Genomic DNA, 22450 nt, shown 5'->3' with positions numbered 1-22450 from the left:
CTGTGGCTCCAAACTCCGGCTATGAAGCAAATAGCCCAAGGACTCTCCCTAGAACTGTAGTGGCAAACTGCAATAACGTCTGAACTGTGATAAGGGGGCCTCTGTGCCAAAAGAACCTGCTGGCTATAAAATATAAAAAATAATGCTTTTTTAAGATCTTTTATATCAAAAGCAATGTCATCAGCAGGCATCACCTCACCTCCTTCTGGAAATGTCTTGAGACTGAGACTTGCCCCATTTCCCTTTGTTACAGCATACAGATCCTACCTGATTGCAGCTGTTGTGCTGTTCTTTCATGCACACTGGCTCACTGTGACCCACTGACTGGTATGACCCAGTGACTAGTATGATCTGGGCCTTTGACATGTCTTCTGCCAACCCCTGCAGCCCAAGGTAGTGCTTTAGGGAACACCAGATTGACCATTTGTCAGGTTTAACCCAGTAAGTTATGAGAAAGCTCCTGTGATGTCTTACTAAAGGGACTGAACTCTGCAAAAGACCATGAAAAACATAACTCCCAAGGAAATGAAAGGACATATGATATGTGCTAAACCTCAAAAAAAAAAAGTTGAAAAGTGTCAATGGTTTTTCTACTAAGTTTCATAAGGGAGTGCAATTAGACCTTATATAGCCCACCCTTGGCCATGCTGCAAACAGTTTAATGGGGCAATATCCGGTAAATAGATAAATTAAATTATGCCAGCATGAAGAGGTCATTCTCTTCAGAGCACCTAAATTCTCCAAATGGCAGTAATTCCTTTTTCCAGATCCATATACAACATAATTGTTCAGGGCGTTCCTAGAAATGAAAAGGCCAATTCTTCCTCACCTTACTCTTTCAGTGAAAACATATATGATGAGAAACCACGCACACATGCACAAGGGTTGGTGTGAGCCCCAGTGTGGGCACAGGTGGTGTGTCTGAATGAAAGGACACACAGAGGTGTCTGTGTAGGCACGGTTTACCACATGCGGTGCTGGGAATCGCATGCATGATTCCAGCTAAAAGCCACAAGATTGGCTGTAAGATGTTGCACTGTAAAGATCCTTTCTTGCGTGTCAGAGCCTTAAAGTTTTGTGCCATTGGGATGGTGTAAGCTGCAGTTCAAAGATGAGACAGGCTGCAAGTTGGAAACAATTTCTAAATAATTTTGTGCAGTGAACTTCTGCAAATACGCCTGCAGCAGACCAGGCCATTGGATTTAAGTGAGTCCTTATTTATCTGATTTTTCTAATTAATGCCTGTTTCACAGAGTGGTAGACAAATTACCAGCTTGCCCTAGTTGGATATGAGTCTTGTATCCCCATTTTGCTCAAGACAAAATTGTCCTTGTTGCAATTTTAGGTAGGCAGATTCTACCCTCAATGTATTTGGTGCCTTACATCAAACTACGTACAGGCCACAGGTTTTCTAAAAAATCAGCTTCAGCAGAGCTCTGGTGCTGTCTCAGTGCTATCTGTTGGGAGCACCCTTGCAGAAATCACGCGAAGGATCATGTGGGTCACTTCCCCCCATGCTGAAAAAGAAACTCATGCCAGGTTAGGTAAGCTGCAGACGAAAAGGAAACTGAGGGCATATAGGATAAAAGGGTAACAGATTCTTAAACTAATTTTGCCTTTGATATTTTGCAATTATTTAAGGAGAAGGCAATAGGAGCTTTGTCACAGGTATAAGTTAAACATTATTTTAGAACATTTATTTGAGAAAAAAAAGACATTATTTGAAGAAATTAATTCATTTTACATCAACAGAATTCTTTAATATTTTCCTTCCTATGTGGTCCTTTCTCCTAAACCATTCCCACTCATACAATATATTTTTGATGGGTAAGTAGTCATTCTTTCTACTTTTCCATTCTCTGCTGGTCTCCTTAAGACCTTCCATTGAAGATTTGCATCAGATTAATATCATAGTACTTTCTAGCTCAAGAAAATTAACAAACTTCCTCTCTCTTCTTTCCTTCTCCTCTTTAAGGCATTCTAGAAAACCCAAGTACCTTGACGGCCTGCCCCTGCTCTGTGCCTTTCTTAATTTTTGTGATGTTAGCTCTGTGCAAGGATTTTTGTCCGCATTCCTTGGTGCCTGAGTCAGTAATTCTTGGTTCTTCCCAATTATTTCATCCCCTCCGCTCCTGTTATTTACACAAAGTTGGATGGCTGCAGGTGGAGATGAGATCCTCCCCAGCTTTTGCAGGTTTTTCCCTCCCTCCTTTGCGGATGCTGCTGGTCTTTGATGTGAGGATGGGCACTCAGAGTAAGGCTGACAGGGATGTTCTCCAAACTTGACCTGGATGGGGAAATACGATTCCCTCAGAGAGGCTTCTTTTGACAAGACTATAGGCCTAGTGTTGTCCAGATTTCCTGAAGCTGGATGGTTCACATACAGTCATAAATTGCTGATTATATAAGAAGCCCTACTTTTTCTGAAGCTCAGGTGACATTTATTTTTTCATTCCCCTCCTGAATGCCTTAGTGTGGAAAAAACAAAACAAAACAAACAACAAAAAACCCAACCAAACAAAAAAAACAAACCAAAACTCAACAAAAAAACCCCCAACAATTCACAAATCCATGCCAGTTTTAGCACCTTTGCCCTTATGATTGACAACTTCCCTCCACTGCTGGGTTAAGACCGCTGCAAGTGGGAATTCCTTCTCCTGAATTAATTAAATCTGTATTATTATTGCCTTTGATCTACTGCCATAGGAACAGGAACAAGCATTGAAAAACCTCAATTTTTGTGCATTTCTTACACAAATAGCTCTGGACAGAATAGTAAAGAGATCATTTAGAATATGGTGGGCAGAAGTAGTCCCCTCCCCAAAGCTGCTCTTAAGAGTGACGGTCTCCGTGGAAACCACATGGGAACAGTTACAGACCTCTAGTGGCTCTGTTTATATAGCTCATCTGGGTTCCTAATTGCTCACCAGCACAGTATTTTGGAAAGCCATAAAGAGATTTCCCCTAAGGATTACAACACAGTGTCATTTCATCTTCTCTGCATTTCCCATCCCAATATCTGTTTTTGTTTTATTTTCCTCACCGTAACAGCTGTCCCACATCTCTGAGAGATTTCACAATTGGAAACCTGCTGTAAATTATGACACAGAGTTGAAGGACTTCCATGTTTGCTTTCTACTATTTTTTTCAAGGGACTTCGGGTTAGATACCTCTTTAAAATAAGCATTCTTTTTTTTCTATTTATATACTAACATTTGTAAAAGCTGTCTTTGGAAACTAAAAAAAAAATGTTCTTCCTGCTTTTACGCTTTTCCACTTACCTTCCACTGAATTCCTAGAGAAACACAAACTTCTGTTAAGTGCTTGCATAAAATAATCTTTAGCAAGCTGTGTCCCTAATGGCCTGCAGGGACTCCAGATAAAAAACAATTTCTCACATTTCTGTTCCCCAGCATCTGACAGTGTGGCAGCTTTAGGGCTATTAGTGCTAGCCTGTGTAAGTGGTGCCAGGGCTGCAGGCTGAACTGGCCTCTGGTTCCCACCAAAATGGAAGCAAGTAGTCTTGAATTATATGGAGCAGGACAGCCAGCTCTGCTTGGCTATACAGGAGGCTGCGACTGGCGTGCAATCCTAGGAACAGTCAGAGTGACAGACTTTCAGCTTAACAGACTGTTTCACACTGATCAAGCAAGGTTAGTGTCACATATCATCACCATGTAAGGACCAGAGACATGCAGGTAAATGCGAGATAAAACATGCAGGACTATATTCTCACAATCCAAGGACACCTGAGTCTTTGGTGACTTCACCTCTCACTGCAGCCTTTTTCCTTGGAACCAGAAAGCAGTGCACTCAGCTCCTGCGGGACTGCTCCTGGCTCTCACTCACCAATGAGAGCACTGCACACCACAAATGTGGAGCAGTCACAGTGCTTCACAACACCAGCCTTGCTTCCTCCAGGAGAGAATCAGAGATTTCTATGGCTGGGAGGAATCTCAGCAGGTAACTTAGTCCAGACTCATGTCCCAAGGCAGAATCATTATACTTATGTCACACTCGGCAAATGCTTTCTAACCTCTTCCTAAAAGCAGGTTGGTGATTCCACACCCTCCTCAGATACTTCTCTATGTAATTATCCTCACTGTTTGCTGTATTCTAACACCCAGCCTCAGTCTCCTTTTCTGCACTTTAAGCTCATTATTTGTCCTATCCATCATCTATATGGAGAACAATTTATTCCCATTTCTTCTCAGCCACCTTTCACATACTTGATAGTGGTAACTCTATCTTCTCCCAGTCTTCTCTAGACTTGAAGAAGTTTGTTCATTCTTCCCCCCTAGCTTTGTTTTCCAAGACTTCTAGTTATCCCCCAGTTGTTCTCTGGACCTTGCCTTGAGGACAGCACCCACAGCTGGACATCTCGCTCCAATTGCAGCCTCACAAAGAACTGAGCACGATGATTATCTATGGAGTACACCCTCCATGCACATATTTTAATAAAGCATTTGTCCTTTTTTCATTAGGAATTAACTCATATTTGGACTGTGACCTGGAATATCTCTCAGATCGTTTTATACAGAATTGCTACTTGAACAAAAATTCAGTACCCTCTATAAACAGAATTAATTATACCAGGTTATGCCCATGTATAGAAACTGAGAACTGTTGTTACTGAAATTAATCCTGTTTTTAAGGCCATTTGTCTAAATACTTTTTAATTGTAGCTTTATATTTCAGATTACCCACAGTACCTTTCCAGATCTGTGGTAGCCAAGAATGTAATATTCTCTGTTCCATTGTCCAAGCTGCTCATAATCCCCTTAGGGAGCCCCCGGTGGTGTAGAGGAAAACACACTGCACTGTCACTGCAGAGACCCGGGTTCGATTCCCAGTCGGGGCCCCTCCCCGGGCAGATGGAGCTCGTTAGCCCGTAAGGCAATCCATCTACGTCCTGAGGACCTCGCTGCCACCGTCCAAGCGTGCTTGGCCCCGGCAGATGAACCTCAGGATTAAAGGGTGGCTCAGTTCCGCGCACACTGTGTCTCACCTAAAAAATCCAATGCGCAGGCTGGAAGGTGGAAAGACCTTCCCCGGTTCTTCGTTCGCGAAGAGACTGACCACACACCACACACATAATCCCCTTAAATCAGACTGACCTGGTATAGACTCCCAAGCAACTCTTCTTTGATCCATCTTTCCATTTTTAAAGTATAACTAATAACTAATCTCTCTGTGCAGTTTTCCAATCAGCATCCCATCATCTCAGACAAGCTCCATCTACCACATGTTTCCTTAATTACTTTGGAGTATCATGTTACTCTGTGATGAAAGCCTCACCACCGTCAAAACATAGGAATACTATTGCTTCTCCCTTATCAACTAGGGTTTTTTTATTCTCTCAAGAAAGGAAATTTGACCCATTGTATACAATTTGTTTTTGACAAATCCATGCTGGCCATTATTCATCTCTTTGTTTTGTTTTAGGTGCTTACCAAAGTTTGATTGTTTGTTCCAGTATTTTTCCGGGAATTGAAGTTAGACTGAACAATCTGTAATCCCTGGCTCCTCCTTTTTTGCCTTTTAAAGACCGGAACTACGTCTGCACTTTTCCAGGCTTCCAAATATGATCTCTGGGCTCCATAACATCCCATGAGCTGGGCAGGGTTACACCTAGAGCTTTTGCAGTTAAATAATTGGCTGTAGCAACTACCCAGGGATGAAATTCATCTGGCCCAACTGACTTCAACACTATCTGAAGGATCTTCTGATCTAGTCTTTGTTCTAGTTTTGTGATCTCACCCTCCTGTGTCATTGACATTGATTGTAATATTTGTCTGAAGTGATAACAAATACAAAAAAAGTATGAAGCACCCTGGGACTCTAGCCATGAACGATCTGGAACCATTCTTCTCAACTGGGCAGTACGTTTTCAGTTGCCTACATCTTCCTCTTGCTGCCAAAATAGTGATGGAAAAACTACTTGCAATTTTAAAGTCTCTTTCTCATTGACTCCCATTTTGCTGCTTGACCTTTGTGATTTTGTTGTCATATATCTAGCCCGGTTTCTACATGCTCATTTCCCTGAGGCTGAGATCAAAGAAGAGCTGATGATTTCTCCGCTGTTACACCTCCTATGAACTCTCTGGTTTTCGGATAGCTGATGCTTGTTGCTGTTTTCTGCAAGGTGCTTTTTACATGACTAAAACTTATCCCTTGCCCAAGGACCAAAATTATTGCCTTTAGTTACTGGGTAAATGGATTGAATGGAATTGCTAATGTTTTTCTTGGTCTAAGAAAGACCAGAAGCCTGATCTTTGTTTCCATTTCTTACCAACCTTTAGGCTCTTGGGAACATTCAGTCTCTGCTGGTCAGTTTTTGTTTAACGTCCCATCCTTACCATAAGTGATGGGTGTAAATGACAAAATCTTCTAAGCCAGTTCTGAACTTTACATAGTCCCAAGTGCTGGAAATGTTTACAGACAGAAGTATTCTTCAGGTTCATCTCAGCTAGTCATTAGAAAATCATCTTTTCTCATTTGGGTATTTATTTTTACTGACTTCCCTGACCTGGCCTGCCAAGCTTGAAGGCATAGCAGACTAGGCTGTTGAAGCGGGGAACATGTTTTTATTTTCATAGGTATGAAAAACTTAGAGTTTCTGGGCAGGCATGATTTAAGTGTGATGACATTACTAGTGAATTCTAACTTACCTTCCACAAGTTCTTTCCACCAGTAAAGATGCTCAAAATCTCCCTGGCTGAGGAGGCTGAAGCTGTACCATAATGCTGTAAATACAGCAGTTGCACTGCTATAATGGTGCTCTTTCAAAAGAGCAGCATAAACAGCCAAAAGGGGAAGGAGTTCAGCCAGCCTCTCTGTTGCCCAAGAGGAAGCAAATTTCAGATAGCGCTTCAGTTCCCTTTGGTTATGATTCATCAAAAATGAACAGCTAAAACGAGTTGATAGTAAGGCCGTGCAAACAGGCACTTCCAGAAGTGGAGACTCAGAGGAAAAAGCAGAGAAAGCTGGCCCCTTGCCTAGCTGTGAGTTGCCTTCCTTCCCACTCTGTTGCCTTTGTTTTCAGGGTTCCTGTGCATTTTGCAGTGTCAGCCAGTTGTCAGAGAGAAGACAGCCTTGCATGGGTTTTAGTTATGCCTCAGACCCCAGGCACCTCCTAGACCCTACTCCAGGACGTGTTCACTGCTACTAAGCGCTGCTAAACCAAAGCAGTGACCTAGATCATAAATCAAGTAACAGAATACCCTGCTGATAAACTGCAGTATATGGAAACTTACACAATACTTGTGGTTTGTTAGAGGGTAATACTAGAAGCAGCAAACCATAATGGTTGTGTTGCCCTCTTCTAACAGAGTTCTTAACCATCCTTACCATGACAATTTTCCATGATAGAAAAATTACCTCTCCTCAGCCTGGGCAAATTGCACCATTAGCACAGTATCCCCCTGTTCAGCCACTCTTAATGTGCCTTCTGATCTGAATTTGTTGTACTTTCATCCACTGGGTCTTGTTTTGACTTGCCTGACTTCTTCAATATGCATAAATCATGTGGGACCCATATGTAAAGACAATGATACACAGCAGCACATAACGTATCACATCTAAAAAGCAAGACTGTGACAGGGACAGTTCCAGTTTTATAAGTAATTGTTGGAGACTACTCATCAAGAAACAAGGGAAAAAAACGTTATGCTTGGAAAGAAGGGAAAGGGATGTGTTGTCAAGCTGGCAAAGATAGGTACAGTGGCATTAAATCCCACAAACAACAGACAAGTTTTCCACTGTCCTGCACATTTATCAGGTGCAAAATGAGTATTAGGTGACATTAAACCAGATAGTGCTGTAGAGTAATACACGAGACTACAAGAAGACTATAATTGCCTGTCTCTCCATCTTTATTTTACAAATCCTTATCACATTGAGCAAACAAAGCCCCATTGAACTTGCATGTGCTTGCTCTGCGTGAGACCCCAAATGAGTGGAGGATGAGTGTGGTAACTGAAGGAGCAGCATGCTCCATTTGTGTGCCCACACACACACTTACATATCACACCAGAGTTAATGAAATGTCCCTAAAAAGTCTTTCCCTACCAGTATGTCCCATTAGCTAAACCTATGCTTAGGTGAGGAATGCATTTACTGATTCACATTAGAGTAGCAAAACCAGCCTTTTTGCTAGCATGGGTCAGCCAGGCAAGTAAGAGACAACTGTGACATCCCAGTCCACCATGTCTTATCACATCTTTGGCTACAGTCCTGCTGACAAAATTTGCAATATGAAGACCGGAGGACAGAGAAATGAGAGTGAGGGATGTGCTAGATGCCAAGCACCTGATCCCTCTTTAGAGGGAATCCTTTAGCAAAAGAAAAATATTGTCTTACAACAGGCTGCACAAGGATGGGCTGATACCTGAAAGAGATTAAACCAAGCAAAGCTGTACTAAGGCTGAGCTGCCATGTGTAAAATCCATCTAGGCAGCAAGGATCCCTGTGTGCTCTTATAGCTGGAAGGGAGGGGAAACTACTCAAAGTAGGAGGAGAGATTAATAAAAACATATTTGCACATTTCAAGGCTGTTCTTATCTTTGAAAATAGCTAACTTTATCCTTTGCAGTACAAATGAGTAATCCACGTCCCTAACCTGCACAGCAAGAGGGGAATTCTTGGCCAAAGGGAAGAATTAAAGTAGGGAGAAGGACCTCCAGGCAAGGGAGGCTAATATATTATTTGCAAAAATGGATTGCTTTATAAAAAGGACTATGAGGTAGTTTTCAAAAAATTCAGCCTCCTTTAGGGCGCACGGAGAAAAGGATCAAGTGAAACCATCAAGAACCTGTGAAAAATTTCGGGTAGGGCTGGTGGAGTTTTGCAGAGAAAACATGCCATTTGCCACTGCTGATCCCGCCACAGTGCCCAGAGTTGTGCTGGCCAGCAGGGCTGCAGTCACACCACCCCTTTCTGAGCCTGCAAGAAAGTGCGTGCTCATCTCCCGACAATATGAGTAAGAGGCTGCGTGGGGCAGGTGCTCACTTCTGTTTTGTGATCCACTGTTTATGCAGGCTCTCAAAATAGAGCTCTGATAAGCAATCTGGCTAATTTTCAGATCAAAGGAAACACTGCACTGTCCATTACTGCACTCTGCCACTGTTCACGTTTGCCAGCAAGGGGTTAAGCCCTACCCTGGTTTCTTCTGCTGAGCACAGACCTTCTACAAAGCTTCCCTATCAGCCTGCATTCTCTAGCTCTTCAAGATACCTGCGGTCACTGAGACATGCAGTGGTGGGATTTCTCTGCTACTGAGGCAGCAAGCACTGGCCACAGTCAGAGGAAAGGCACATGCCAGAGATCCCAAGAAAACAACTGTGTGAGGTTTAGCTAGGCAGCACTTTGTTTCAATACATGGATCTTTTCAAATCGCATGCTCACTCTGGTTTTGTAAAGGCTGAAGCAAAACCATTTCCAAGGCAAACATTTCACATTTGCACTCACATTTGATGTCTATCATCTCTGAGGTCCATGTGTCCTATTTAATTTATCTTGCTATTTCTTAGGAGGCTGGATGAGCTAAGAGGAGGAAATGGTAATGGGCTGTGGGAGTTCCTTCACCTGTAGCCTACACTTGTCTCAAGCAACACCCTTTGCTGAGGCTCCAGCTTGCTTTACAGATGTTTAAAGGGCTGATTTACAAAAACTCCTAGGAAAACAAGTATATATTTGTGTCTATCAAACACTTTTCAAGGAAATGATCCTGCCCTCCCCCACTTCAATAAAAGAGTTCTCCATCACGGGGGTGGGGGGTGGCAGGAGAAAGGAAGTGAAATAAGATAAGTCTGCTCAGCTTGCCTCAATTTAATGAGCTCCTCTAGGCCTTATCATTCACCGTGTGCTTTCCCTCATTGTAAACTTCTCAGCCTCATCAAAAAGAGCTTCTTTTCTTTTATTTCTTTTCTTTTTCTTTTTTTTTTCCCCCTTAAATCTGACTCTGTTTGATCAGCCCTTTCCCCTTTCTTTCTACAATCCCCCACATCACGCTGGAACTGGTACCAGCGGAGCATGTCAGCATGCCCTAGCAACAGAGAGATTAAAGCAACTACCAGCTCCAGAGGACGGGCTGGCTGGGACTTACTAATTAACTGCAGTGAAAGAAATGAATGAGAACGGCCTTCTCTTTGGGGCAAAGGAGGCACTAGAGGTGGTTGAAGGAGTTCAGCTTCCCCTCCCCCAAAACATGTGTCAACATTCAGGCCAATCCTTTCTTAATAAGACTTTCCCTATGTACAGGGTTTGTATGGATGGGAAAAAGCTGACAGCAGTCAAGCCTGGTGCAGAAACACACTGGTGAGACCAAAGACAAACCATGGCTGCCCCTGCCTCATGTCCAGCTTCCTCACATGGCTGGGAACTGTGTATCAGATGCTGGTCACTCCTGCGGGGCAGGTCACGCGTGGGATGTGCGTGCCCCAGGCTATACCACTCAGGCACCAGTCAGTGTGCTACACTGTCATCCCTGGGCATGATGGGGCTTGGGGGAGGGTGGCAGCAGCAGGCTCAAAGCTGTGACCCTCAGGAGAGCACCGGGCAGGGCTGTGAGAGATCAAAGGGTGGCCCAGCAAGGGAGGTCAGACAGGTCCCAAATCTGCCACAGAGCCAGGGCTCCCACACAGACAGAGGGGCTGGACCCTCCAGGGGTTTGTAATGAAACATGAGCAGTCCTCCTTTCCCCTTCAAACCTTGGCATCCTCCTGGACTCCACCTTTACCAACCATGCCCAGGAACGTCAAGTCCTCCTCAGAGCCTGTCCATTTTCTGTCAGGTGTAGCCTCTGCTGGTAAATATCTTCTGAATTATGAAATCTTTATAGGGGCTTTTTTAATCCTTTTTTTTTTTTCTTTTTTTTTTTTAAACCGTTACTTTTTGTTGCTGCTTACAGGCATTCTGCCCAGTGTGGAAGTGAAACTGCTGAAATTCCTGTGGGCAGGGCAGGGTGGCTGGAGTTCCTGACCCCATCAGGAAGCACCAGACATGATGACGGGCAGTAACTTCTGGTAATTCTCCAGCCCATTTTGCTAATCCAAGAAGGTTTAGCCAAACTGGGTAAGTTCTTTAAAATCCTTGTAGCTTGGTGGTTTGTTCAAACTGAACAGGCATCTCCTTGCACGTTCTCCAGTAGGGCAGGGGCACAGTGCCTGAAGTGGGTGACACGGCCATGGCAGCTGATGACTTGTGGGAGGACAGGGTGGGCAGATGGGTTCGTGGTCCCCACCACTCCCCTGGGACATGCCATATCCTGTGTAGCACACCAGGAGGCACAACACTGGGTATAGCATGTTTGAGGCCTGGGGAAGGGTTAGATGATTAGTCAGCTTTTTCCCACTTCTGCTGTTAGCAGTAAACGATTCTCCCCAAATATACTGAAAAGGGAACTTTTCAGTAAAAGTTCTGTGCCTCACTTTGAATGTGTTATTTTCTCTGAGAAAAGGCTGTGGAAAAATGGTACAATCTTACAAAACAAGAACTGTGCCTTTGCATATTTAGCTTTGGATCTGCTGGTATAAGAGACAGATTTTATTACATTTTATTTCTTTTTATTTCTTCTAGCCCTGCAGCACCAACACAGACAAGCCATGTAATGAACTGCAGAATCTTTTCTTTCTTGAGCACCAGAAGTGATTTTTTTTTTTTTACTGTATACAGTAAAAAAAAAGTTTGCTAACACACCATAAGTCATATATAGCATTTTGTAACTTCATAAAACTTTTAACTCTTTTTTATTCAGGTTTACTGCTTTCCAGAGTTAATCTCTATGGACTTTAATTAAATTTGCATAGCCTGCTCTTGATTTCATCTTCTTAAATTTTGCAGGACTGTTCCATATGTATTTGTATAGACACATTTTTCAGCTCAGACCTGTGCTTGAAATCCACTACTGCCTGCAACATTCTGGTGCCTGGGAAGGGAGGAATGCTGCAGAGCTGAAGGTCCCCAATGGAAACACAGAAGGGTTAACTTGATACTACCTGCAGAGACTATTTCAGGGACTCTTCAGATCTCAAGTGCTGAAAAGGGACATGAAACAGTAATCCCTTAGAGAACATGCTAAAAAAAAAAAAAAAAAAAAAGGCAACCAACTTTAAAACATTTTGTTGTAACAGTTTGGCCTTTCTTAATAATATAGCTCGGAGGAACAGGCTATCTGGCCGCCTTCCGAAAATCCTTGTTATGGTATTTAATGAACCCTAGGGATCATTACACTACAAATGTGCACCGTGTTTATATGGATGCACTGGGCAACCTATTACAATGGTAGGGGTTAAAAGTCATTTCCTTGGATTCCCAACCAAGATAAACTCATCTACACCCCGAGGTGAATAGTACTTAAACCTCTATTTGTATAAAGAAGGCAGTCAGGTTTTCCAGCACCTGGAAAATGGGCAGGCTTATCTGTTAGTTATCTCTCACGTTCGGCTTTTATATGTAAATTTGCCTGCATGAGCAGTAATCGATACCCAAATGGCCTCTCTTTCTCAGGTCTGGGCACTGCAGGACAGCTTCTGCTCCACTTGCAGGCAGCAGCAGCCCTGCAGCTGGAGGGGCAGCCCAGCCCAGAGCCCCACTCCCCGCGGGGTGGAACCAGGCTGGAACAGCAGCCCTCTGATCATGTCTCTCTTGAGTGAACTCTAGGTTGGTTCCCCTCCGACCACCAGGACCTGCCAACTGGAGTTGGGTTAAAATGGTAAACTCTTTCCAGATAGCACACACAGAAGTGGTTTACATCTGTTTTAAATTGCTTAAACTGCTTCTTGACTCAACTAGATTAATACAAAGTAATGGAATATTCTAATAGTACCTGAATTAAGCAGGATATTTTTAACACAAATGTGTATATAAACACACCCACCCACCCATGGAAATATAGCTGGGGTGACTCTGTTAAGTTTTCTGAGAAAAGGACTGTGGGTTGAGACCAAATGTGGAAAACATTACCCAGAAAGTGTTCAAGAAAGAAGGAACAAAAACCCCCGATGCCTCACGTGTAGTAAAAGTGGCTGCTACATCCATCACAGACACACAAACAGGAAATAATTTCCCTCATCGTGCCTTGGAGAGACTGCTGGAGCAAAACACAGCGCCTTGCAAGACTGAGAAAAACCACAGTGGGATTTCAGACAAGAATCACCAAATCCAGATCACCTCATGTCAACTGGCTGCAACAAAGGGGAACAAAAACCAACTGCTAGCAGGCAGCACACCAGGGCAATGAACAGCCCCGTGGAAAGAATTTTGGGTTTTAACCATTGCAGGCACTCAGACCACCTCGTTTAAAAGCTATAGCGTGCAGTGTAAATAGCTACAGACTGCTTTTCCTCCCTGACAGAACAAGTTGCTTCTTGCTTCTACCTTCTTGTATTTCCACATAGCCCACGGGCAAAATGGAGTGCAGAAAAGAAAGTAGAGCATTCCTTCCCAGCATCAAAGGGGCACACACACACCAAACTGCATTTCTTGCTAGCGGCTTCCAGAGCTCTCTGTGCAGCTACTTGCCTCAGCCTGCTCTGTTCACAAGCACACAGAGGTGTGTATGGCTGTTAAACTAGCGTTACATCACCCGGGATGCTGGAAGTCTGCTGCCTGGTTCCTCACGTGGGGGACACAGGGCTCCTCCTCGGGCGTCACTTTTCTTTCTTCCTTATTTCATTGTTTGTGGGAGGGGGTGTTTTGCACTTTCAGCATTTGCTTCCCAGAAAGGATTAGGTGGGAGGGGTGTTGGGTGAATTGCACACACACTGGTGTGTGAAGGAAAAGGATCCATCTGTAGTAAAGACATGCGTTGTTTATTAGCAGCTTACATGATCCCAGAAATCCCAAAACAACATGCTGGAAAAGCAGCAACGCAATGACTGCACAGAATTACCCTCTGTGTAGTGACAGAGCAGGCCCAGCTTTTTGGGGGGGCATTAACATGGCTCCAAGGACAACACTTCATTTCACATCTCTGAAGGAAATCTTTTGTATAGTCAAGTACCCACATGGGATTAGAATAATAATAATCTTTTGCACTTCAGTACAAAAAATAGGGTGTGAAATCAAGCAGCTGATCAGTGGTCACAACTATTACCACACCAAATCCTGAGTTGCTTTATTCTATTCAACAAACTAAAAAATGTTGATGCGGGCCTTACAACACCAGGAACATAGTTCTTCATCTTGCTTTTACCCATAGAAATGTGGAACGTCAACAAAACTGGCTTTTTTTTCTGTCAGAGACCTGTGGAAACTTCTTGCCTGGATGGAAAGGGGTGCTGGAGGAAACTGGGCCAGCCCCCGGCCCCAAGCCTAGAGAAGAGTGCAGCTCAACCTCTGTGAACTGGTGAGCTCTGAAGCGCTCATGGGAGGAAATAGCTGCAAAGGTTCCTCTTTATCAGTGAAGTCAGCAGCTGCACCTCTGACCTATTTCACCAGCCACACACACCAGTTCTACACCAACGTTGGCCCAGTGACGTCAGTGGGATTACTCCATTTCTGCATTAGATAAAACTTGGAGGAAGATGCTCTTGTGACATATCTTGTTGCCCAGACACCCTTGCAGGAGATAAAACTCCATTTTTGCTACACGTTTGTTCACTTTATACCTCAGAGTATTTGTCTCTCAGGGGTTCTCAGCACCAAGCCAGAATGCTGCCCCTCAGTGCGTGTGTTTATAGCCTCTCCTATGGAGAGATCCCTCTCAATAAGTGACTGAGTTGCAATGGCTGATGTACCTAAGTGACACAACCACCCGTGAAAGTGCACTGGCTTAAGGGCTGCCGGGGTGAGACGAGGGTGCCAGAAAGGCCAGGGAGCCCCACCAGGAGCAGGGACAGTGGCTTGTCTGTAGCACCATGTGGCCATCACATCTTGTCACTTCTTGGTCAGCCCCCATAGGACAATGCCAAGGCCCTGCAAGGGTGAGCCTTTGGGCACCAGAGCTGAAACAGGGTTGGGGCAACTCATCCACAGCCTTGCTTGTTAGTGGTGTGTTGTATGGTCTTTCCTGCTTTCGCCTCCCAATGACCTATTTTTTTTTGTTTTCTTTGTGTTTTTTTTTTCTTTCATCTGTTTTTCCTGCTTGCTTATTCTCATGCCCTAACCTTTCTTTGTGCTCTGGCACTTCTTTACTTCTGACCCTTTAGATCCTTTGCAGTTCCTTTACTTCCTTGCAGCTCTCCTTGTTCTTCCTGACATAACCAAATCACACGTGTCCTTTTCCTTCTAAGCTCACTCTGTTCCTGTCCTATTTTTCACTGCTCCAGAATTTCCTTCTACACTCTTCCTCCATTCAGTCTATTTATTCCCATTTGAATATGGGCATAAGAATCTTCACCAGCTTTTCAGCTATGAGTTATGGTGATGCTGGAAGCCAGGCCAGCAGAGTGTCTGGAACACGTTAAACGAAGCTGAAGGTGAGATTGGAAAGATGGCCAGAAGCAGAGTGAGCTTGTGGTGTCAGATCAGGGAGATAAAACCTTTGGGTTTAACTGGTACTGCTGCCAGCAACAATGTGGTCTACTGCTGCCAAAAGATAGGTGTGCCTCCACGCCTCTGCAGGCAAGCTAAGGGATGTTCAAACCTCCTGCAGAGGCTCTGAATAGGCTGTATGGGGAGTTTAAACCTAAAGTCATCATTGCTGTTGACTACCCGTTGCATAAAGTTATGCTCAGAGCTCAATAGGAATGCAAAACCAGCTTCCTATATTTAGAAAAAGCCAGGCTTACGTTGCGGGTGAAACCATAACTCAGTCCCTGCCATGTGCACATTACAGCCCTTTTTTGCCCAAGACCCTGCAGGAAACCTGTTGCAGAGCAATGCTCTGGGATGTGGGACAACATCATGAGGCCTGGAGAGAATCTTTCTGCCTTTACCTCTCATCCTGTGCCTCAAATAGGGCGGGTGTCTTACAGAGCAAGGAGTATGTGATCACATAATTACAGACTGTCCTATGATACATGCTACAATGTAAGAGTGGAATTAAGGCTGAGCAGGCAGTTAAAAGCACCATTACATCATTTGACTAATCTCTCCTTGGCTGGCCATGAAGGATATCATCCTGTTCCCACTGAAGCCAAAAGATCGTACCTTTATCGGCTTGAGTGGAAGCTGGCTTGGCTTTCCCCAAGGCTCATTCATTGCTGTTAGCTGCTAGTTGAGGCTATACCCTTGAATGCATTAAACTTTTCAAGCATAACTCATATACCACACCTAACACACTTTGATTCAAGTTGAGACTTCAGCCCGGGTGCTGTGGGTAGTGGAGTGTGAGGGGAACTTGCTCTGCTACCATGCTCGCCCTAAACCTGTTCAGCCTGTTGAGTTGTTAATTGCCTTCAGCAGTTGCTTGCAGCTGATCAGGAGGTGAGGAAGGGCTGCTCCTGCCCTGCACAGCCCACAGCCAGCTCATTAAGTCTGTTTCCCCACCCTGGTGCACATATGAGAGCAGGGCAGAGGCAGCTGGGCAGTCAGGGCTGGGATGTGGTGGTTTGTACTCCCTTCCCTGTCCCCACTGAGTCTTGCCTCCCCAGTACAGCCATCAGCCCCCAAGCTTGCCAGGGGACAGCAGAAGCAGGGATTGAATGGATAAGTGCACCATCTCAGCATCATGTTGCAAGGCTGGTGCCTGTGCTCCTTCAGGCTAAATGGTGCTGAGCTGCATGTTAGTTTCCCAGAGCAGATCTCCTTACCTTTACCACTTCCCCAGCCTCTTAGGACATGCACCTAAATATGTACATTTTTTTTCACTTCTGCCTCCTTAATTTCAAGTCCAAAGTGTAATTTTTGAAAAGGAGCTGAACGTCTCACATGTAAAGTGCATCCTGCAGTGGGAGATAACCTAAAGGCAAGCAACCTTCACATGTGAATGCATCTTAACCTCAACCATATTTGTTTCTTCCAAATATTGTATGCAGTCATTGGAATTTTCCTTCACAACAACCTCATAGGTGGCCTTTTTATCACTTCAGGAAACCTTTTATTTCTGACATCTCTGCCTCCATGGTTTCCCATGCTGCCGATTTCAGAGTTGCACATCAAAGTGATGAAGACACACCTCAAGCTGGGGTACAAAGGAGCATTATCACTACCAAAAAAATCATGTGCAAACTGTCCAGTTCAGCCACTACCGTTGAGAAACAAATTACTCCTCAATCTGACAGAGAATGCTTTTCCTGTTATTTCATCTAATGTTTTCCTTTGTTTAATTTAAACTGATCTGTTTTAACTCTGTTTTCTTATATCATATGAAAGAACTCCATAATCTTTTTCTATTTATCCATGAAGAGATGGATGAGGTAATTTTATATTACTCTTCTACCGTTGTTTTGAATAAAGAATGAAAGTGTTTGTGACTCTACAGTTGGCACACTTAGAACAGAGGGGAAGACGCATAAAGTAAAAAACCAACTAAACAAACACAATATAGAAAAGAAATTGGAAGGACAAGGAGTGGAAAGGGCAAAAGAGAAACTCAAATTAAGACTATACGAAGCATATGTGCACATGTGTGCAAGTTCATGTACGCCAGCATACTCAGGCATGCTCTCATGTCATCTGAGAAGCCTGATGTCAGGGCAGATGTTCAGCTGTTTCTAATGCGTAGCATAGAAAAACTAGCTGAAGAAACATTTTGTTTTAACAGTGAGTCATGCATGAGAAAAATGTGGGTGTAGCTTTCAGGGAAGGGGCTGGGGGAGGCATATGAACTCTAATTTTGCAAACCCCCATATAGAAAGATGCGTGACGTTGATCAAGACACCAAATGAGTCCCTCCCTCCCTCCGAGACATGACTGAGGGTAATCAGTTCTCACTGAGAGCTTGATTGCAACACTTGCCCTGTGCTGAACCTGTCCCGCCCTTGAGAGACCCCCGAAGTGGGACTGAGGGAAAGCTCTGGGTTGGCCTCACCATGGTAGCCCCAGGCACACTCACTGCTGATACTAGCCCTAGGCAATGCCTAATGCAAGGGCCAACGTGTATTGGCCTCACCTTGGACACCACTGATCACCTGGAATTTTTTCCAACCCTTCTCTGACCACATTTTTATACAGTTCTGATGCATCAGTGTTTATGCTCGTGTTCTACCTAAGCATCAGTTGGTCTTGAGGGCCAGAATTCTGCTGCTGGATAAATGTTTGTAAATCTGGAGTCATTCAGATTTCCTTTGGTGTCAATTAGACCAGGCCCCCAGGCCAGGGGGTTTCCTATCAGCCCCTTCAACAGCACAAGTATCAAACACATACCTGGATCCATTATCCCAGCACATCTGTAAGCAGAGGCTGGGAACTGTAAACACCTTGTCAGGTTGTGAAATGCCCATTGATTCTCCCAGAGCGTAAACACCGTGGGAAGAAAGGTGGCTATTTCTTGGGAGTGACAGCCTGAAGGTTAGGCTTTCTCCGTTGGCTATCCAGTAGCCTTTCTGTAGCAGTTTAAATTCAGATTTCCCAGTTTTTCTCACTGATTATCTAGAGTGACTAAAACAGACTGGACTTCCCTGGAGGGGCTGAACACTATTCATGGGTGTTGTACTGAGCACCCTAGTGCTTAACATCTTTCTGGTGACTGACAACCCATTGACAACCAGAGTTACCTTACTGTTAATTATACCTTGGTGTGATTCAAGGAGGCATAGCCAAGAATGGCTGTATAAAGTGAGTAGCAGACCACTTACCACGACATAAGGTATAATGATAAAATCTGTGAGAGTGTCAAATTGTCTTCTGGGGAAAAGGTAAGGGATTCCTTGGACTAAGGAAATATTTTGTAGGCAACAATGCTTTTTGGCTTGTTTAAGATGGACTATCTGGTTTAGCAGTGGAGAGGCTGACTCCTGTAACTCTGTTATACCTGTGTAACTGTAGAGAAATGCTTTTTTACACTAATTACATTATTCCTTATAAACACCAGGATAGCGAAAGAGTATTTGTCTTTGTGTCTTTTCCGTCTGTTAAGTTCCATGGTTTGTGATTCACTTTAGAAAAACAAGGGTGGTTATAAAAAAAAGAGTTGTTTTCAGCTGTGTGGTGATGAAATACAGTAACTGAAAATGCTGTGGGTTTTGAGGTTGGATTTTGAGATTAAAATATTGTTAGGTTCAGGATAGAATTGGCTGGCAAAATGAGTTACAGTAAGACATTGTGCTTTCACCTCTAGAAAGCTGAGTTTAAGATCACAAAACCAGTAAGTAGTTCAGGATGATTAACAGTTTGAAAGAGCATGAGGTAGGACAGGAACACCCAGGAGCCAGGGAGATCTGGTTTGATACTCACCACCAGCACTGCTTTTTTGGGGTCCCAGCTGCAAGCAAAGAAGGGCTCTGTGAAGGAGACCTCTTCTGCTCCCTATCTCCACACCAAAAATCTGCATTACAGGAGATGGTGTGGGTCTGGATGAGGGCTGTGCAGCCACGTGGTGGTCATGGCAGGTGCCACGTGCTCCACATAGGCCACCCACGCCAATAGTAGAGGCTTGATCTTATTTTGTGCTGGTTACCTCAGTCAGTCTATGACAAGCAGGCATGACCCTGCTACTTCTGAAAACCAGAGCAACATCAGACGCTCTTGGGCATTCCTTCCTATCTTAAGTATCCAACTCGATCCTTAAATCAAGGAGACTTCAAGGACATTTCATTTTGCAATTTGTTTACATTAAGCATCACAAGCTGCTGATCCAAACAGCTAAGTTGCAGCAGAAACACTACCAGGAACCCTCTCAAATTCATTTTCCCCGTAGGTTTTCAGTTTTAGGCTATCTTAACAAGATGTGTACTCTCATCAAAAATGCAGTTCACACACACGCAGGCCAGACAGCTGTAATCAGTTTCAGCACCTTCCAAACTGCTAAATGCAAAGCAGCGTACCCAAGCAGATTTGTGCCTCTGCTGTGAAGCCAAACCCCTAGCCAAGTATCACTTGCACTTGAAATAAAGTATAGATAGGGTGTAAGTGGTATATCAGCTCTGGTCTGGGGCTCTGCAGTTACTTTAAGTGCAGTTAATGCAGTTACTGTTAGCAGAAGTTTACAGATCTACCCACAAGTTAATAGCTGTGTTCAGATCTTATCTAGTTATCTGAAAATAAGACTGAGCTTTTTTCATAACATATTACCAGGTATTTTCTGTTACTTCTGGGATTTTGTAAATACTGTTGCAGGCTTTTTTATTTTGGTGGTTTTTTTAATTCTTAATTTCACTGATTCCTAGAACAAAACAAGAATTTGATCCAATTTGAACTTGAGTACCCTTTTGCACTAAAATGTATATTTTTAGGACTTGTAGAACTTCCCTCACTTTCTAAAGTTTATCTGTAAAGTTGGCTTACATGGGGAGTTACAAACCAAATCAAACCCATTCAGTGTTTTCCTCAACCTGAGGAGCAGACTCATTTCCCCCACAGAAATTGAGTGTCTTCAAAATTTGGCATTAGGAGTAGCACTGGAAAACCAGCAAATTCAGACCAGTCCTAGTAGGGGTTTCTCGCATCCCAGCATGTCCCAGTGCCCCTGCAGAGATATTTTCTTTTCCAGCACGGGTGCTCCAGCACAGGCACTCCTGCTGCCAGTTGCTGTGACAGAGAGGAAGAGTCAGATGCTAATTAAAGCAAGTTGTGGGCCATTCCATTTTTTTATGGGAAGCAACCAACACCCAAAACTGCACCTAGAAACCAGTGAGCCATAGCACTATGTGCTGGAGGGGCGTGGGCATCATATGCTTCCAAGGAGATGACCCCTTGAACAAATGCACTGTGCTTCTGCAGTGCCTGCCATCTCCAAGAGGGCTTAATATGTGACCTCTGGAAGGACCGGTGCAGCAGTCTTGCTCTGTCAGGCTGTGAAATGTGGATAAGGCCCCGTCAAAGGGCAGCATTGCAAAACTGTGGCATCACATGTCACATTCCACCAGAAAGCTTCCCAGTGTGTCATTCGCTTCTGCACTGCTTTTCCTTGCACTACTCCAGGTTAAGTCACTGTTATCCCAGCTCTCTCCATGGGATAACACTGCACAGCTACAAGGAGGCTCAAAGTGTTCTCGAGAAGCACCCAGGCTTGGCCACTGGTGGACAAGGATTCATAGATTAGATGGCCTGTTGGTCTAATCCAGTACATCCTTGTCTGTCTCTGGAGATGAAGTTCCATTTTCCTCCTAAATTTCATTGTTTTGAAATGGAAAAGCAAGGCAGAGCATTTGTAACTGCTGAGGCAGCACAGACTACTCAGCCTGACAAAAAACAGGGTGTCCCCAACGGTGATGCAACACTTACTTTCCTGCCCCAGCAGCTGCAGCCTCTTCTGCAGCACAGAATCACAACAAGCGGTGAGAGTCAGTGTGGTTACAAACACCCAGGACAGCCCGTTCCTGACATCCTGGCTGGCATCAAGGGGAGGATGACAAGAGAGCAGCCTGTGGAAGGGGTGTGCTGCTGCCAGCAGGCATCCCACACCCTGCTACCAGGCCACACCTGGCACTGTCACAGGGAGCAGGGCTCCTGACAGACACAACCAGATACAGGAGATCTCCTGTGTGTGTCAGGATGCGTTTCCCACAAGAGAAAACTGGGGCCGTGACACTCCCACCCTGCCATTTTAAAAGCGGGAGTGATGAAGGGGAGGTGTCTGTGCTGAGGGCTCCCAGCTAGCTCTGGTTATGGCTTTGATGCCAGACACAAGATACAATTCCTATTACAGCTCTCATTTCTATGCACTGTTGTTTAATTTAAGTGCGTCAATGCAACCTCACATCACAGGCATGTGAGCTGAAAACCTCCAGTTGGTGCTGAGTCATAGGCAGCACCTCAGTGGTAATCTGGATCCCAGCACCACTAGATCCTGACACAGCACAGAAGCCAGGACAAACTCCAGCACTGAAGCATTACAATAATCATTGGAGCCCCATCCACCCACTGCAACTCCATGTGACATGGAAATTTTGCAGAAAACGTCCTTACAAGGACCTTGAAGGAGAGGACGGGGCTACTCAGGGTGTGTATGAATGGCATGGGGAGGAAAGGACACAGAGGGAGTGAAGGAGGGAGGGAGGTGCTGGCAGGACCCACCTGAACTGATCCCACACAGTCACTGGTCCTGCCTCAGGACGGCTCCACTATAGCAGTGTGTACTGTCTTTTCTGTGAAGGGCTGAAAAAAACCAAAAGGCTCCTTTGGAGGCAAAGGCCTCACATTCAGGCAGGACTTATATTTCTTTCTCCCAGCATGCATCTGGTGTCAAGAAAAAAATATTCCTTTAAACTTTAAAGAGTTTTTTTTCACTTGAGAATACCTCAAGGGAAATTCTGAATACCTCCCTGTATGGGTTCATTGGTACTTATATCTGAGCTGCAGTAGCAGAGCTGTGTGAATATTTATCAATATTCCAGGCACATCTCAAATTAAAAAAATTGAGTTTCCTCATCAAATGGAACCTGCCTCCTTCCCTCCCCCCCCCCCC

At 44.3% G+C, this 22450-nt stretch overlaps 1 protein-coding gene across 3 annotated transcripts in view; it reads left to right on the top strand.

Moving 5' to 3' along the window:
- The window catches only part of LOC114061339 (DNA repair protein RAD51 homolog 2-like), a 307326-nt gene that overhangs the window by 282608 nt on the left and 2268 nt on the right, over nucleotides 1-22450 (top strand). The window contains exon 6 of one of the 3 annotated variants that reach the window (XM_027891729.1): nucleotides 11842-12065. The exons of 1 other annotated variant lie outside the window; for it this stretch is intronic. In XM_027891729.1, coding sequence (XP_027747530.1) covers nucleotides 11842-11990 — 149 coding nt within the window. In that variant the 3' untranslated portion in view covers nucleotides 11991-12065. Of the gene's footprint in view, nucleotides 1-4301; nucleotides 4379-11841; nucleotides 12066-22450 lie in introns of those variants that run through there. One more of the 3 variants, XM_027891731.1, reaches the window with a different exon arrangement.

This window comes from Empidonax traillii, unplaced genomic scaffold (assembly GCF_003031625.1).
Source record: "Empidonax traillii isolate 1590-97213 ecotype Southwest subspecies unplaced genomic scaffold, ASM303162v1 scaffold328:size603334, whole genome shotgun sequence".
Lineage (NCBI taxonomy): Eukaryota > Metazoa > Chordata > Aves > Passeriformes > Tyrannidae > Empidonax > Empidonax traillii.
This window is presented reverse-complemented; position numbering and strand designations above follow the sequence as displayed.